At 34.8% G+C, this 17877-nt stretch overlaps 1 protein-coding gene across 3 annotated transcripts in view; it reads left to right on the top strand.

Annotated features, from left to right (window-relative positions):
* LOC134840045 (DENN domain-containing protein 1A-like) overlaps positions 1–17877 on the top strand; it is a 38163-nt gene that overhangs the window by 1816 nt on the left and 18470 nt on the right. Inside the window, exons 1-12 of one of the 3 annotated variants that reach the window (XM_063855673.1) lie at positions 8803–8962; positions 10602–10775; positions 10853–10899; positions 11154–11227; positions 11344–11358; positions 12356–12463; positions 14258–14399; positions 14476–14532; positions 14606–14664; positions 14891–14989; positions 15095–15145; positions 15219–15438. In XM_063855673.1, the coding sequence (XP_063711743.1) occupies positions 10673–10775; positions 10853–10899; positions 11154–11227; positions 11344–11358; positions 12356–12463; positions 14258–14399; positions 14476–14532; positions 14606–14664; positions 14891–14989; positions 15095–15145; positions 15219–15438 (975 nt within the window). In that variant the 5' untranslated portion in view covers positions 8803–8962; positions 10602–10672. Of the gene's footprint in view, positions 1–8802; positions 8963–10601; positions 10776–10852; positions 10900–11153; positions 11228–11343; positions 11359–12355; positions 12464–14257; positions 14400–14475; positions 14533–14605; positions 14665–14890; positions 14990–15094; positions 15146–15218; positions 15439–17877 lie in introns of those variants that run through there. The other 2 variants (XM_063855672.1, XM_063855674.1) reach the window with 2 other exon arrangements.

Raw genomic sequence — 17877 nt, 5'->3', positions numbered from 1 at the left:
TAATATTTGAGTTTTTATTAATTGCCATCGACTGTGTTTATGGACCTGTTTTTTGCAAATAGAACATGATTCCAGACAACTATTTCAATTTAAAAAAAAATTGTTTAAAAGTGTTTTTTAAGTACTTTTTTTTGGACTTTTGGCTTTCTTTTACTGTCTGCTAGCTTGCACTGCTACTTGTCTGTTGTATTGCAAGTGGTGCCAAGCGGCGCTTTGCCTCTGTGTCAGGGCGGTGCCTTGACATCCCAATTCTGTTTGGGTACTGTACTGTTTTTCAACTTAATGACCTGTCTACTCTTTGCTGTGTAACCCAATTAATTGTTATGGAACCCTCGAAGTGGCGAGCGAGGAACTATGGCGCATATTTGATAATTTTATTTTCAAGCGGTTTGAGGTATCTCAATGCAAGATCATGGATAATCTTGTATCGCTTTCCTCGTGATGCGGGCTCCAAATTGATAATTCAAAAAAGTTGACTCAGTGTCTCCGTTTTCCACTCAAATTTGAGCTAGAGTGATAGTCGTTCTCAATCTTACTCTTTAATTTCTGTCTCATAATGTATGGATTAATGTAAAATAATATATGCCGCTGCGAAACCAAACATCCGAAGGGGCGCAACCAAACATCCGTGTAAAAGGGTGTGTTTCAATATAACTGCATTGAAGCATTGCACCTAATGTTGCCATAATGATTACAGGAGCATGCGCTTCAGGCCATTTGTGTTAAAAGTATTGACTTGTTGTTAACAGAGTGCAAGTTTTCAAACCTTAAATCTGGATTGAGGCACTCGCGTAACAGTCTTCGATACAAATTCTTATGAAATCTTTATGCGAGGAAAAATCATCAAGAAGCTTGCGATTAGCAAGCGTTACCAAATTGATACACATTTTTCCCATCTAAATCACTTGTCTAGAAGCATCATTGAATCATTTCGAATGTTCGCTTCATTATAAATTCAAATTCCACGTCATCTTCGGCCTATCATGTCTAATGTTTATCCCCATAGTAGCCACAGTGCGGAATTTTGTTTTAAACTGTTTTCATTTTAATTTTAATTTCCCTTGCGGCTAGCCTTGTAGAATTTTCCCGTTAATAATTTTTTAGCTCACAGGATAGTCAATTTAGATGGAATGTTGTTAAATTTCACTTCTAAAATGCTTGAAAATTCAAATAAACTACCATCATTTAGGTAGTAATAAGGTAAAGTTGGTAACGTCTGTCGTTTCATTTTCCGTGTTTGTTTAAATGCTATTTGGTACGGTTTTTTAAGGGCAAACTTTCTTAATCGTGGGTTTTATTACAATTTATAACTTTTTTTTCCTACTATAATTGAAATTTTAAACTATAATTTGTTAATCTACCAAGTCTAACTTCGATTTATATATCTATTATATATTTAAATACGGGCTTCACTATCTCGTCACCTCTAAGTTTTTTCAACGTATTGCTTTTCCATATTTAACTAAAGATTTTTTCACATTTAAGCTATATCGTGAATTGTAATGAAGAAATTTTTCCAGTTTTAATTCGGTGTTTTTTTTACCGAATTCAAAATAAGCAACCCAATAGTGGGATGCTTTCAGGGTTCCCCAGGGGTTGCAAGTTTGGCCTCGAATTATGAATGCCCAAATCCTTTTAGTTTGTGAGATGAGACGATTTTTGTGATTTTTTTCTGAAAGTTCAGAAAGTGTTCAGAAAACTCAAAAATTAATTTAAAAAAAAAATAAGGAAATTACCCGCCCTGTAGTGTAGTTGGGTGCTGTCATAGTATTCTCAAGGATTGCGAATCTTGCCTCTAAAAATGACTTCGCAAATTTTTGTAGTTTTCGAGATATGACGTGTTTTCTGATTTTTTAAAACTTTTTCAGAAAACTTAAATTTTAAAAAAATCAAATGATTTGAGTTTCCCAACCTTGTCGTTGGGTAATGTGAGGGTAATCTCATGAGTTTCAAGTTGCAAATCTTGAGTTCAAATGCGACTGCTCAAATTCTCTTCGTTTCCGATATGTGACGTTTTTTTTTACTTTTTTAAAATTGTTTGAAGAACTTAGATACGAAAAATTTCACAAAATCTTTATAGTGAGGCTCTGTCAGGGCACTCTAATGGGTTGCAATTTTACCTCTAAATATAATTGCTCAAATGCTTTTTGTTTTTGAGATAAGACGTTTTTCTCTGTAAATTGTCAGAAAACACCAATTAAATTTTTTTCTTCTAAATTTGAATTTCTCAACCCCATAGTTGGGGACTCCCAGGGGTTGCAAATATGACTGCTCAAACCTTTGTAGTTTTTCAGATATGATGTTTTGTGTGATTTTTTCAAAAAACTCTCAGAACTTAAATTAATTTTTTTCTTCAAAATATGAAATTACGAACCCTGTATTTGTGGGATATCAGAATTTTCTTAGGGGTTGCGATCCTTGTATCCAATCATTACTTTCAAATCTTTGTATTTTCCAGATATAACGTTTTGTGATGTTTTCGAAAAAATTTTAAGATTAAGCTTAAAATTTGAAATTCCTAACCCTGGAGTACTCTCAGTGGTTGCAAATCTTGTATCCCTTTATGATTCCTCAAATCTTTGTAGTTTTTCCAGATATGACGTTTCGTGTGATTTTTCAAAAAAAATAAATAAAATCAGAAATTAAATTTATGATATTTTTCAAAGTTTGAAGTTCTTAACCCTGTAGTTGGGGCTGTCAATGTACTCTCAGGGGTTGCAAATCTTGCCTTGAAACAAGAGTGCTCAAATTTTTCTAGTTTTTGAGATGTGGCGTTTTTCATGGTTTTTCAAAAAATGTATATTTTTTAGAAAACTTAACTTTGAAGTTTCTCAAAATTCGAAATTCCCAACCGTAGTTGGGTTCTGTGAGAGCACTCTCAGGAGTTGCAAATATTGCGTGCAAATGCGACTGCGTCCAAATTAAGATATTCCGAAGAAATTATAGAGATATAAAAAACTTTTTACCTCAAATTATGATTGCTCAAATTCCTTTAGTTTTCTTAATAAGACGTTTTTTGGAATTTTTAAGACACTTGTCAGAAGACATAAATTTAATTTTTTTTTCTTCAAAATTTGAAATTCTCAACCCCGTAGTCGCCAAAATTGCCAAAAGTTCGAAGCATCGGAGGTGCGTTAAACGCTAGTTTTATTTATTTCTTGTTTTTTTTTCTTATAAAAATTATTGAAAAAACTGCACGTTTTTATTATATCGATTGAATAAACGGAGATAGTGCATAATTTCGATGAGTCGTGAAATTTTTTTGAAACTTTTTGAAATTTTTTATGGCAACAGTTTTGTTTTCGGCTCAACAGGGTTCGATCCAAACTTCTGTCCCTTTTTCCATGCACTGTTTCGTAGCGCAATGTTTTTTTCATTGCAAGTGTTGCGAAGCTCCGCTTAGCTTCTGTGTTCAACTGGTAATTTATTAACCCTGGTTTTGTTTAATGTCTTCACTATTTTTTGCTCAATACTTTTATTCTCAACTTCTAATAAATATTTTTTTTTGAATTTTTTCAAATTGTTTTGCCTCGTCCACGCATTGGCATGAAAGATCACATACGCGATTGTTCTGCTCGCAACTAGCCTTGCCGTCTTGTTATTGTTTTGATGCAAACATTACGTAGGAAATACATGCTTTTTTCGAAAAATTTTTGGCTGAAAGTTTTGGTTGGTTTTCAACTTATTGGTTGTCGGTTTTTTTTCTGTCGGCTGTTTTACCTAATCTTTTGTTTCCTTCAAATTTACGATTTTTTTCAATAAGACTCTGGCACCATATTTTCAAATGCTCAAAATCAAACACACACGGACCTATTTGAAAACCCTTAAATAAACTTAATCATGAATTACGTTCATGAATAAGAGTCCATGAACGTAATTCAGACTCTTATATAGGTCGCAATGATTGCTTTTTTTTTCAGGGAAAGTTATAAAATTTCAGTTTCAAATTTGATTTTTCACGGTTTGATTTTGGATTTTTTTTTCAGTTCAGTTCATTTCTCTAGTTTAAAGGAAGGCAAATCCACTATCTAACAGCGAAAGTGTCAAGGTCACGAAAAACGTGATCAGCTTCCAATTTCGAAAGTGGAATTCAAAAATCAGATTTCTCAGCCTAAAAGAAATAATACCTATGATCCAGTTTTCCTAAACAGACTTTATCAAAAAAAAGTCAATAATAGTTTGTTCTAGAAAGAACTTTAAGGTCATCTTCTTTTTTCTGTTTAATTGCGTTCATTGTCTCGTTTCCAACTGTCTATTGGCTATGTTCATCTTTGAATTTTTTGTTTGTCTAGTTATTTCATCTAATTTCATTGTTCGAAGTCGTCTTTGCGACATGCCGAGCGTCATGATGTTTTAATAATGTACTTATTGTATCGCAAGCGGTTCGAAGCTTAGCTTCGCCTCTGTGTAAAATTTTGTTCCCATTAATCATCTCTTTAGGTCTCGCACTTCCACAGACCTGTCTTCTGTCAGAAGTTTTGAGCATGTAAGCATATAAATTTGTTTTGTTTTAACTTGGATTGTAAGTTCACAACGCCCATGCAGATCCAAATTTTTATTAGGCTTCCAAGGATTCTTATCTTGTCAGCTTATTCGCCTGTTTGGGTCGTTCAATGCATTACGGTTGCAAAATTTTTTATGGTAATATTGTTCTCGGCGTTTTCCATGATTATTGTTTGCTCACTTAGCGCTTCTTTTTTGTTTCAATTGTCGATGCAATGGTCTTGATTGGTTTTGTCTGAAAGTTTTTTTTTCAATATAAATCGAGTCAAACGTATAAAAGTAGACCTATATATTTTCGTTCTTATGGCTTTCGTCTCATTTTAATGCTGAGAATCTTGCCGTGCTAAGCTCTCCTGCTCCATTTTGTATCAAAATGTCTTTTTTAGTGATGTGTTTTTTGAGCATCGTTTTCAAGGTAAGTTCGCTTTTTTCTGTGATTACAGTATTGAAACTTGATCTGGTTCTAAGTTTTTTTGTAATGACCTACATTTCCAGATATGATATAGTGTCTTAGTTTAGGTAGGGGCTGCTATATTGTTAATTTTGCGGCACTTGATATCAAAGAGAGGTGTTGGCTAATATTACGCTGAGAGATGCCTGGTTTGAATTATTAATCGGTATTATATCTTGTCGATTCGAACGTGTTAGATTGATTGGAATATAGTACTCAACTGTTTTACAACTCGGCTAATTCTATCAATGTTGAATATGTACTTTCTTCAATTTTTTAAATAGTTGCATAAAAAATAATTGAGATCAAATTTTTAACAATGTAAACAAAGATAGCCGGTTTTGCAGTTTTTTTTTAAATTAAGTTTTTGATTCCCAAAATTGCGCTGAGACTCTGGTTTTTCTCTACACTGGGACATTTTTTGAAAGTTTTAAGTTTTTCTCGAATCAGGGCTGAAATGGCTTTAATATGACTACGCTTGTGGTTAGCATGCGTTATCAAATCGGAATATAGACTTTCTTCGTGTTAACAACTAAATTAACAATATCAATTAAATCAGTTGGTGTTATGATGGCTGCAGCAGATTATCTGGCATCATAGTTCTTTTGAGCATGTTCGAGCTTGTCATTTTAAATGGCCGTTCCTTTCGAGTTTTCTTTGTTAGTTGTATCTATCTTTTTTTTTAATTTCATTTTTTGGTTTTTTACGTATGATTTTTCCGGCCTAAATTGTTTTCGATGAAGTTACATCTGCTTATTTGACCCATAATTCGTCGTTTGAAGGATCAAATTTTTGAAATTTATTTGTGCTTCCGGATACATCAGAATATAATACTTATAATAGAATTTTTATGGCTCAAAATGTTTTATAGTCAATTTTTTGGTCGGTTCAACAGTCGTCTACCCAAGTTAGGTCTGCTCAGTTTCCACTTGATGATTTTTATAAAACTCTAATTGAACTCTGGTAATTGTGTTTCTCTGTATCTTTCCTCAAAAATAACCGCATTTTGGACGAAACTAAGAGAAATCAATTGAAAAAAAAAGAATAATTTCTGTTACTCCGTCTTTCGTGTTTCGTCATTTTCTTTGTGTTATCTGCTGTGTTTTTTTTCCTATATCACAAGTGTTGCGCCTCTGTTTATCACTCCAACCATTCTGATGATTGTTTGTTGTAACTGCTTTTGGTTGAAAACAAATTAAGACGAACTCTTTTTATTCGCTCGACCAAAAAAAGCGAAAGTTTCTAACAGGCTTTTCTCGACTCTGAGTTATTTTTTTTTTTAGAATTTTCGTATAATGTTCGAATCACGACTGGAAGGGCTTCAACTTGATACATTATTCGATCCATTTCGATAATTATTTGTGGTACCTGTTTTTGCGCGAAGAAAACTAAAACAACCGAATTCACAGTTTCACCCCATTTTCAATGGTCGGAATAAAAAAAATAATCCCGAATTCACAGTTTCACTCCATTTTCAATGGTAGGAACAATAAAATAATCAAGTTGATGAGAATTCTTTTGTGAAATAACTGACTTCAAGCTGCTACTTCACACAAAAGATGGTGTTTAAGAGTAATGAACGTAGTGAAGACTCTTATATAGGTCTTGCCGATTTTTTTGTGTTTTTTTTTTTAGGAAAAGTCTTAAAAGTCTCTAATAGTTACAGATGTGCATTCATACATATTGATGCATTTCTGAATGCCTTTGGGTATAAATGCACTTTTTGAGTTCAATTGAAATTCATCTGCTGAAAATGACGTAAATAGCCTTCTCCAAATACGAACGTGGAAATGGCGCGAAAAAACGTGAGCGATTTCTAGTATCAATAATGGAAGTTTTTTTAGATTTTCAGCGGAATAAAAAGTTTACCTATTGATCCAGTTTTCTCTAGATGGGTTCATATTATCAAAAAAATGCCAATCATGAATTGTTCTAGAACTTCAAGGAGGTTAAAGGGTATGTAATTTTTTTTTTGAAATTCGTAAGTTGAGATTTTTTTCAGGAAAGTCAGTGTTTTTTTAATGTTTACTTGCGTTCATTACTCTTTTCCAATCTTCAATTGGCTGTTTTCTGATTGAAAATTTCAGAATTTATGTTTAAGATAAAGAACTATTATACAGATTGACTTTTTGTGGTAAATGCCAGTTTGATCATTGGATTGTGCCCAGCCTGTTTGCGCACAGTTAACATTGTAGATGAGGTCGATATCGCTTTGTGGCATGAGAACCAGTAGAACCGTTTGTTTTCTAAATAATAAATTCTGTATATTGGGAAACTCTTTTGTCAGAATGTCGTGTCTCAGCATAGTTTTCATAGTTACACTTGCGAGAACAAGTGTCTTGTAATCGAGAACTAGATCTTTTCCCGTAAACAGGTGTTCTTACATATCTGTAAGAAACTGTGAAGCTGATTTAGTTGTGCTTGTTAGAACTTCGCGTCTCCTTCCCACTTGGCTTACACTTAACGCCGTTGCCTTTGTACCTTTATGTCTGGGGTTCGAGTCTTCCTGCCGGACTTCTTATTTTTCAGAATGTTTTTTGGCTCCTTTATCGGCGAATTTTTTGTGCTGTCAGCAATTTTAATCGAAGAAGCAAGTTTTTTGTTTTAGTCGTGTAATTTTTGAGGAAAAAATTCAATCTACAAAAGTTTTTTTTTTAGTGATCAGCATTAGTCTGGCGTTTTTTCAGAAAAGGAATTTGTGTTATGATACAGAAGACCACGAAACCCTTTTTAAAACAAAAATTGACACTTTCTCGATGTCCATATAAAAAGTCGAATATTCTTGATTTTCAGACCAATCTGGGTTGATTAATATACGGTCCTTTCTTCTCTCTATCTTAGAAGGTAAATCTAAATTTCGCTAGAAAATATTTTACTAGAAAAGAACTTAGTAAAATTTTGCCTTAATTCTCGATATTTATTTAAGGGTTGGATTGGGGATATTTTGGTTGAAGTGTCATGAAAAAATTGTTGGAATAAAATTCAGTAGTTTTCAGCTTCTATTTCTACTTTATTGGGAAATCTCTCAATTTGTAGCAAATGAGAGATAACGAAGCTAAAAACTATTTTCTTGTGATAGTCGTTTGTACGAACGAATCTACTCGTAAAGTACGAATGTTTTTATTCCCAATACCTAAAACGTTATATAAGCTTTTCCAAATACGCTAAGCATTGGTTTTCATTAATTTTGCAAATGGATATAAACAGATTGTTTTTAGTAACGGTGTCACACTTTGTGTGAACAATAAATTCCATGTTTCTGTTTCAATATGAAATCAGAACAAGATGATGTTTGTTTGTGTAAGCAGACTCAATAACTAGTCTTTGAACCTTACAAAGCAAAGCGCCTATCCCAAATAAATAATTAAATTCAGGTAAAAAGGTTTTCACTTTATGCTAGTTTATTAAAACTTTTCGTGCCACTTGCCCAGTAATTGGCTTTAATTTTGGGGCAAGTCAATCCTCTTCAATTACATTTTTTCCGAGGGTCATGTTTTTGTCTTCCTTTTTAAGGTAGTCTCAGTTTTTTCAGATACCAAAACAATTGTTTTAAATTCTCCATTCAAAATTGTATCCAAAGCAGAGATAGATTGACGATGAAAGCTTCCATATATAGGCATGCATATTGTCGACCTCAATTGTGGCAATTCGGTGAAATGTTCAGAAGTAAGTAAGAGTGACGTCTGGTTGACATTATTAAGTATTGCAACTTGGCAAAAAATTACTATCATTCTGTGTATCCAAATCACGAAAGTCTCAGAAATTAGAATTTTACGACCCGATTCAATAGTTTGCTAAAATCGCTCATTTTTGAAATGTTTTATGGTCGGCAGTCTTTTTATGTGAAAAATGTTATGAAATCATCTTAATCTGGAACCTTGAAGTTTGTGTGCGTGTTTACGATGATAAAATGTTCCAGAAGGCGAATAAACTACAATCGAAATATGCGAAGTCAAACTATCTACTTCAATGTTTCTTAGGCTCATACCTGAGGAGCTACCTTTTCTGGTGAATTCAAATTGAATTGTTGTTAGCTTAGAATAGAAAAGTGTCGGAAAAAGCTCTGCCTGTCAAGAAAATTGCTCTTAATGTTTTTTGGTTTTCAATGATGGTCACTCCCTGTATTTATTCTTAATTTGTTATGGGTGTGAATTTTAACATATATTAGCTTTTTTGTTCAAATATTGCAGTACACTTGCCAGCTTGTGAGCGTTAGTGTATTAGTACGAACCTTCTTCTTTTTCTAACCTAAATCGCAAATAAAAATGTTCATTAAAAGTGTTCACGTATTTCATTATGCTATAAATGAATCATCATATGTAGATCGCTGGACCGAATCCGACACGTAGCCGACTTTTTATTAATTTATCTCGGTATGCTTCGATCCATGAGTGACAGATATCGAATTAAATTTTATCCCACCTCATCAAATCAAGTATTCTAGCGGAGAGACTACAGATTTCTTTTATCTATATATTTGTTGTCAATAGTTTACCAGATAGGTTTACATCCTTTTTTTGGTGGTTTACCCCATTTATATTTATTTTTGTTCAAACACCGGACTTTACGAACACCTGATTTTGTCCGACTAATATATCTATTATATATTTAAATGCGGGCATCACTGTCTCGCCACATTTAAACTTTTCGTTAAAATTTTTGCATGTTTAACGAAAGAATTTTTTCACGTTCAAGTTATATCGTATATTGCAATGGTGAAGATTTTTTTTTAGATTTTCCTGTTTGAATTCAGTGTTTTTTTCACCAAGTTTGAAATAATCAACCCAATTGTGGGCTGCTGTCAGGGTTCCCCCAGGGGTTGCGAATTTTTTCTCGAATTATGAATTCCCTTATCCTTTTTTTGTTAACGAGATATGACGTTTTTTGTGATTTTGTCAAAAAAATTTCTGAAAACTTTCATATGAAAATTTTTTGAAGTTTTGAAATTACGAACTCTTTACATGGGGGCTGTCAGAGTACTCTCTGGGCTATCGAATCTTGCCTTCAAATATGACTGCTTAAATCGATGTAGCTATCCAGATATGACGTTTTTTCGGATTTTTTCAAAAATTTTTCAGAAAACTTAAATTTGAATTTTTTTTAAAATTGATTTCCTAACCCTGTGTGTGGGTGCTGTCAGAGTACTCTCAGGGGTTGCAATTCTTGCCTCTAAATATGACTGCTCAAATCTTTGTATTTTTCCAGATATGACGTTTTTATGATTTGTTATGACGTCATTTGCTTCCATTTTCGAGGATGTGACGTTCTTATATCCGTTTGAATTTTTCCATAGATGTTGTAAAGATATAAAAAACTTCTTGCCTCCAAATCTGATTGCTCAAATCCTTTTAGTTTTCGAGATAAGACGTTTTTTGTGATTTTTAAGAAACTTGTCAGAAGACATAAATTTAATTCTTTTTTCTTCAAAATTTGAAATTCCCAACCCCGTTGGTGCCAAATTGCCAAAAATATTTGAAATTGCTAAAAATTTGGAAGCACCGGAAGTGCGTTAAACGCTAGTATTATTTACTTCTCCTGTTTTTCTAAATATTGGAAAATGGATAGGCACTTACGATCTTGCCATGTAGAACATTATGTCATCATGACACGTGGTATAACGTCGTATGAATATATTTATCTGTTTTAGAGAAGTCTTCAACAAACAATATGCACCATATTTGAAAAAAGGACAGCTTTTCTGAGTATGTATTAGCACGCATGGCGACACCTCCTGAATTCTCCCTTTTTGAGTGGTTCTTCACTGTGGATCACAAAGTAAAACCTGGCATCGAAGCTAGAGCCGAAAAACCCAATCTAGCCGGTAGGAACTCTGTTAGGTCTGTTTTCAAGTTTAAATGTTCAGTGAGCTTGAGTAACTTGAAGTTTTTTTGGGTTTAGAAATAACCTATTCTTGTCTCGACGATCAACACACTCCCCAATTCCTGGTCAGAACTCATTTTAATTATCTTTTTTTTTGTCCTAATAGTGTCGAAATTTTACTATCGTAAAAAGCAGTAATTTTTTGCTGACATGAATTAAGCGTGATAGTGATAATTAAGCTTATCGAGCCTTTTTATTTTTGCCAGTATCGGTAAAACTTTTTGGTATTTGCTCACCAATGTAGAAGAGGCTCACTCTGATGGTAATTTTATTGTAATTCATCGCCCGAAGAGTTTGGAAAAATTAGTATGGTTTTTAGAGTCGGTTGCGCAACATTGCCACAGAGTTGACAGTACCTTTCGAGGTGAACCACCAGCCAAAAATACTGCACAGGTAAATAATTCCAATTTTTTTTATCGTGGTTTTCTGTTTGCTTGTTGCCTGATAACATTAGTAGTTATACAGATGATTAACTTTGTCGCTAATTTAGTGTACGTTACTGCTGCTAGTGTATGGGCGGCCAGGTACGTATGCCTTTCTTATTGTTGGTATTTTCGGTTATACCTTTCTCACTGCCCTAGCTTTTTGCTTGCAACTGTTTCATTTGCCGTAGAAGTTCCTTGAAATTCAAAGAGCTCTAACAATATATATTTTTTCGGTTTTATAAGTTCATTAACAGCAAGCTTTTGGCCATATTACAAAAAAATAGAAAGATTTATTTTGCGTGTGGTACAACGGAAAAGGCTTCTTATTGTCATTCGGTGCTTAATGGTCGTTAGGTCTCAATGGCTAGAACATTTTTTGTGCCACTGGTGTTTGCTTTAAGTGCTGTGTGTCAGTCCGTCACCTTAAATGTTGTCATGGCCCACTAATTGGAGCGAGTTCAATAATTTGGTCCCTGGAAAAGCAAATATAAAAGATGAGTCCAAAATTTTAATGAAAACGTTGAAACATGCACGTCAATAAGTAATGAAAAATGCACGTCCAAATATTTTAATTAACATTTTTTTCGGGGACTCATCTATTTTTTGGGTATTTAAGTTTTATACTCACCAGCTAATCGTCTGTTTGAATTATTTTCTGTCGGTATTGCATGCTTAAATTGCATTGAATTATTTCCTGTCGGTATTGCATGCTTAAAATGCATTGAATTATTACATTTCGCTATTGCATGCTTAAAAATTGCATTGAATTATTTCCTGTCGGTATTGCATGCTTAGTTTGCATTGAAGCGATCTTAATATACAATCATCCTTCTGGCCATGAGCAATAAAAAAGTTTATAAAAGAATATAACTACTGCATTTGCGAAAAGGGATTGTGGACTAGATCTCTTCAAAAACTTGAAGTACCACTAGTTTTTGATGTGGACCTGTTTTAATTTTTGTCACATATTTTAATGTCGACCTGTTTTTGGTTTTTGTCCCATCTTTTTTTCTGCTTCGAAGGTAGGCAGGCGTACATGAACAACAGAACTTGCAATGCAGCATAATCTTCTTTCTTATTATCTGTCGCCTTTTAGCTCCCAGCTGGAGTTTTTCTACTTCGAAAATGACGACAAAGAAGAAGACATTTTGTACGTGGCCTGTCTTTTGCATTGGAACTCGCTCACTATCCAAGGAATCATCAGGTAATAACCGTGTTCACACTTGCGAGCGTTCGTGTATTACTACGAAAGTTCTTTTTTTTTCAACCCAACTCGCAAATAAAAGTGTTCACTTATAAGGAAATTTCACTGTAGCATTGAAAATTGCATCGCATCAATTCTCTGCTTTATTTGTGGCTAGTTTCTGTTATAGATTCAGCGTCTCTGGCTGAGTCGTTAGTGGGTGAGACTCATAATCTCTAGGTCGTAGTTTCGAATCCGAGACATAGGCGAATTTTAACTTATTCGGGGCCTATTTCTAATTTTTCATTTTGCTTCTTATAGCTGCTTTTTTTCTTGTTCTCGCTCTTGTTAGCCAAACTCAGCTCAGCTTTGAAATTTTCGATTTTTCGTCTAATTTCGAGCGAGTAAGTAGGCTTACATTAGCTTAGTTTAAGCCTTGAAAGTTTTGATTATTCAAGTAAAGTTAGTTTTTAGCGCCATATTAGTAATCAAACACGTCGAAAGTCGAATTTTTAAAATTGATTTTCTTAATATTTTTTTTGAATTTTCGTTTTTCCAGAAATTTTTCTTCAAAAACTGTTTTCCATTTAGCTTATCTTATTATGACTGGTCGAATATGCCTTAATTCTAGTTTTTTGTTCAGGTATTTTTATCACACCACGCAGAAAACGAATTTTTTGCGTATTTTTTAACGACTATGGTTGGGTCGTTATGTGCTGCTTGCACAATAATCGGCTATCCTTATGCAATTCTAAAATTTATTTCACACAGAAGTTTTTTTGTTGAAGAAAAGTCAAATTGTTTCACGCTCAAGTTTGATTTTTCGCTCTCGATGTATTTAAGCTCAGTTCATTTCCTTTGTTAACAGGAGGGCAAACTCCACTATTGAACAGCAAAGTCACGAAAAACATGATCGACTTCTAATTTCGAACATGGATTTTATTTTTCCTGGCGGAAGAGCAAATTACCTAATGATCCAATTTTCTCTTAACTTTAACGAAAAAAAATCAGTCATAATGTTCAAATAACTTCAACGTGATATGTTTCTTCGTAAAAAATTCAAAAGGTGAAAATTACAAAGTGTATTACTACGAACCCTCTTTTTTTCCACTTTAACTCGCAAATTTGAAAAAAATGCTCTCTTTGATTTTATTGTCACTTTTCCAACTGTCTGTTGGCCTTTTTTTTCCAACAAAAAGTTTTATTTAAACAAATATGTTTGGTTTTTTTTGGCAGACAAAAGCCTGAGTTCACTTAATCTTATGGAATTACTTGTAACTGCTTTTAAATTTCTGTTTACTGTATTTACGCTAGCCAGCTTGCGAGCGTAGTGTATTAGTACGAACCTTTTTTTCCCACCCTATTACGCAATGAAAAAATCTTATTTACTGGCCCTTTTGATATAATCACAATCTATGGTATAAGAATTTTCGTAGCACCTGTTCTCTGCTTTATTTGTGACTAATTTTTGTGAATTGTCTCACGCTGAGTGGTTAGAGCGTGAGACTCATGATGATATATAGGTCGTAGGATTGAATCAGACACATAGCCGAATGTTTTTAAAATTGATTCGAGGCATTTTTTTTTTACTTTTTCTTATTTCACTTTATAGAGCTACGTTTTGTGGTTTTCTCGCTAGTGATTGTGAAGCGCAGCTTCACTTGTTTAATTTGGAAAAAAATAACACAGGGTGAAAACATTCTGGAGAAATCATTTGAAGCTAATGGGGCCCAAACTTGCGACGATTGATGTGTTAGAATTGATAAATTTTAGTGTTGAAAGATTTGAGAGTTGTGCTTACTATGTTTCTTTTAGTCGGAAACCTTGTTTCGGAGAGTTCCAAGAAATCCTACAACAGATTGCGCATTTGAAGCCCAGTCGTGAAAACCTGACTAAATTAGTGAATGGCTTGTACCATTGTTGCAAATTCAGCCATATAGATATATACAGCTTTTCAGTACGTATACAAAGAAAATTTTTCAGTTTTCAAAAAAAAATAGTTCAAAGTCTCTTGAAACCAATTTGTCTTTCAGAGTTCAGCCTTGCCGTCTTTCTCTGTCAAAAATAAAAAATACAAGTTGGAAGATATCGTAAGTTAGCTTTGAAAAAGACTAAAAAATTTATTTAATATGTATTGGGTGCATTCGAAAATCTTCATTTTAGGCATTAGCCGAATTGTTCACGAATCTTGACCTATACGACATCATTGACCTGCTCTGCGTGTGCGTACATTTTAAGCTATGATTTTATAAGGGAATTTTCTGCATACATGCATGCCAATAATGATATTACCCTTGCGATTAGTAGAGGTGTTGTCTTAATCGGGTATTAGTCTTTCCGGCGGTAAAGGACAGCAATTAGCATAGTAAAAATTAGAAACGTTAATTATCTTTTTTTGGCTTCCTTGCGTTCATGGACACTTTTCCATCTATCTATTGGCTGTTTTAGACTCCTGGTGGAAGGTAATGTGTATGTGACGAGTAACAAGCTAAACAAGATCTCCAGTGCAATATTCCTCATCACCAGACTTATCAGACCATTCCAATGGTGAGTCACTAAACAAAATTCATCTATCTTGTACTAATTTGACAAAATTATACAGAGTGTTGACCTGTACGGTGTTTATGGCATCGCGATTTAATTTTCTTTCAGGCAACAAATCAAAATTCCACTTCTGAGCCCGAACATGCTGCAAATATGCAGGTTCGTCTGAGTCAAACTTATATTATTGTCACTAAGTTGTTTTTCACTAATACAAAATCAAATTTTTTTGTAGTGCTCCCCTCCCGTGTATTATTGGAATCCACGACTCCATATTTGAAAAAGCTAAGAACGAAATAATTGAGACGAATCTAGAGAATGCGCCAGATAAAAACAACACCGGCTACTATGTATTAGTTAACTTGGACGACCCAGATAAGTCGGCCAGATTCACTCGACTGGACAACATGCACAACAGGGAGACTAGAGTGTTCCATCATTTTCCCCACAATCATGTACGTAGTCAGATGTACCAGCCACGACCATAAAACTTATGAATAATCTTAGTTGTTTCATGGGTTATTGCTTTGTTTCTTGAGACCAAAGCTTAACTTTTTACATAGATGTAAGTTTCGCTGTCATAGATATAAGTTTGCGACTTATATTGAAAAAACCATGCAATGTATTTGTCATACCGCAATGTATTTGTCATACCTATTGTTTGTTAAATTGAGTTTTAAAGTCCCCTTGGGACTAATAGCTTTGAGTTCTATAGTCTCGATAGGACTCTTTTGGCATCATTTTTTCTGTTTGTATGTCTTGCTTGACGTTGTCTTCCCCTGGCTTTCGTGTTCCCCGTCATCAACATTTTTCTTGTTTTGGTCCACCCCGCTTTCTTGACAGATTTTTGTGTTGATGAATAGAATTTCGTTGTTGGTATCAGTTGTTTCATCTTCAATGGGCGGCGAGGTTAAATCGACTACCTCGGTGTGCCTGTCTTGTTCTTCGGGCTAATTGCTTATATGAATTTGACGCATGCTCTGCTTTGAGGGGTTTTTCCAGAAAAACCCATTTCTTGTATCAGGGATTTTAAACTTGGATAATTGTCGGTTTGTTTGTCCGGTGGTGAATCAATTTGAAGTTTAATTGGTTGTTTCGTCTCTTCATCGTTCTTATCTTCGATCGCGTTAGTGGGTACCGGGTTCCCAAAAGCATGTGAAAGCGCCGATTGGCGGTTTCTCGTTGATTTTCTCAATGGCTCGGTTGCATTCGCTGGAGGAGTCTGTTTCTTGTTTTGCCGTTTAGGCGATGGGGCAATATCTTCGGATGAGGCAGATGATTGATCGTCATCTTCGTGATTGTCGGTGTCTGGTGTTGCTGGTTGTGGTATGTTGTTGTTAGATTGCGAAGTCCCGGCCGGAGTTTCTGCTTGTATACTCATCCCACTCGTTTGTAGTTTCCTTGTTGGTCGCCCGCCGATCCGTTTCCCTGTTGATTTTGCTTTTCGTTTTGTCGTACTATCGGATTTTCCTTGTGTTAGCATCCTTTTCTTTTGTGTCAACTTTTCGGGAGGCCAGTCTTTTCGTCTTCTTTGAACATTGGGTGCTGGGGAGCAGTAGGATTCTCGATGTCTAAAAAACGTAGGCAAGGTCCTGATCTCCGCGCGGATTTAAAAGCAACGTAATCACTGAGGCGAGACGGTCTGCATGGTCCGTATATTAAAGGGTTTGGTACAAATGCGACACCACTATTTCTTAGTAATCTTGATTGTTTTCCGAATGTTTGAACCCAAGCAGTGTGTGGGGTATATGCAAGTATTTTGCCGTCTATGGTTTTATATTACTGTTCCAATGTTCTCGGATCCTTCACCTTGGTTGCTCTTCTTAATGTTTTCCGTGCTACCTGATCTATCCGTTTTTTCGTGTTTTTGTCTACCGTTGTTTGTAATCCCTTATACCTTAAATTTAATTTATCCTTGACTATTTTTATAGCTTTAGATTTTGCACCTGTGTCTTTCTGTTGTGTTGTTAAGTCTGAGTTTGTCAAGTCCCGCGGCATTTGGAGTTTTTGATCTCTTTTGTTGATGTTTACTTCGTCTTCCGACCATCGTTGTAAGTCGTGCATTACTTCAGCGGGTAGGGGCGGCTTTGTAAGATTCTTGCGATCTAAACATGCATGTTTTGCATTCTCCCAATTCAAATTGTTAGGTGAACTACTAGTTGCTACGTTTGATAAGGTGTGTTTGGTGTACGTCCCATGTGGGCCTCAAATGGTGAAATTTTTGTTACGCTATGCGGTGTAATTCTGAGTGTTTTAATAATTTCTGCTACATCTGAGGCGAGTTTCTATGGTGTATTTGTTTTGTCAGTTCTCATGACCGCTAATCTACGCTTCAAAGTTTGTATCATTCTCCCAACTACCACTATTGCTCTATGATCATCCACCGGTGCAAATAATAACTTAATATTGTTTGTATGACAGAACAGTTGAAATTTTTTAGCTCTAAATGTTTGTGCATGACCACATCTTATCTTTCGGGGTACCCCGTTATTGGAAATGTATCGTTGCATAAATTTAATGGCAATATCCGCTGTTGTGTTTGTAACGACTTTTGCAGTTGGAAATTTTGACCACTTATCTATTGTGTATAGAATATATGCGTCTCTATTTAGTTCATCCGGAAGTGGCACTGCAAAATCCAATTGTACTTCCTAATTTGGTTCAACTACTGGTTCTATTTGGAACGAATGTTTTTTTCCGATGATGGGTTTTAAATTTTTACCTTGCTCGGTGCAGTGTTTGCAATTTTGTGCTATCTGCACAATTGCCCGATGTATGCGAGGAAACCATATATAGTTACTGAGGTCTAGCATCGCTGCCGATCCTGGGTGTGTCAGATGCAGACTATCGAGCACTGTCTGCCTCAACTGTGTAGGGATGACTATTCTTTCGTC

The sequence above is a fragment of the Symsagittifera roscoffensis genome, chromosome 2 (assembly GCF_963678635.1).
Source record: "Symsagittifera roscoffensis chromosome 2, txSymRosc1.1, whole genome shotgun sequence".
Taxonomy (NCBI): domain Eukaryota; kingdom Metazoa; phylum Xenacoelomorpha; order Acoela; family Convolutidae; genus Symsagittifera; species Symsagittifera roscoffensis.
Note: the sequence above shows the minus strand (reverse complement) of the source record. Positions and strands in the feature narration are given on the sequence as shown.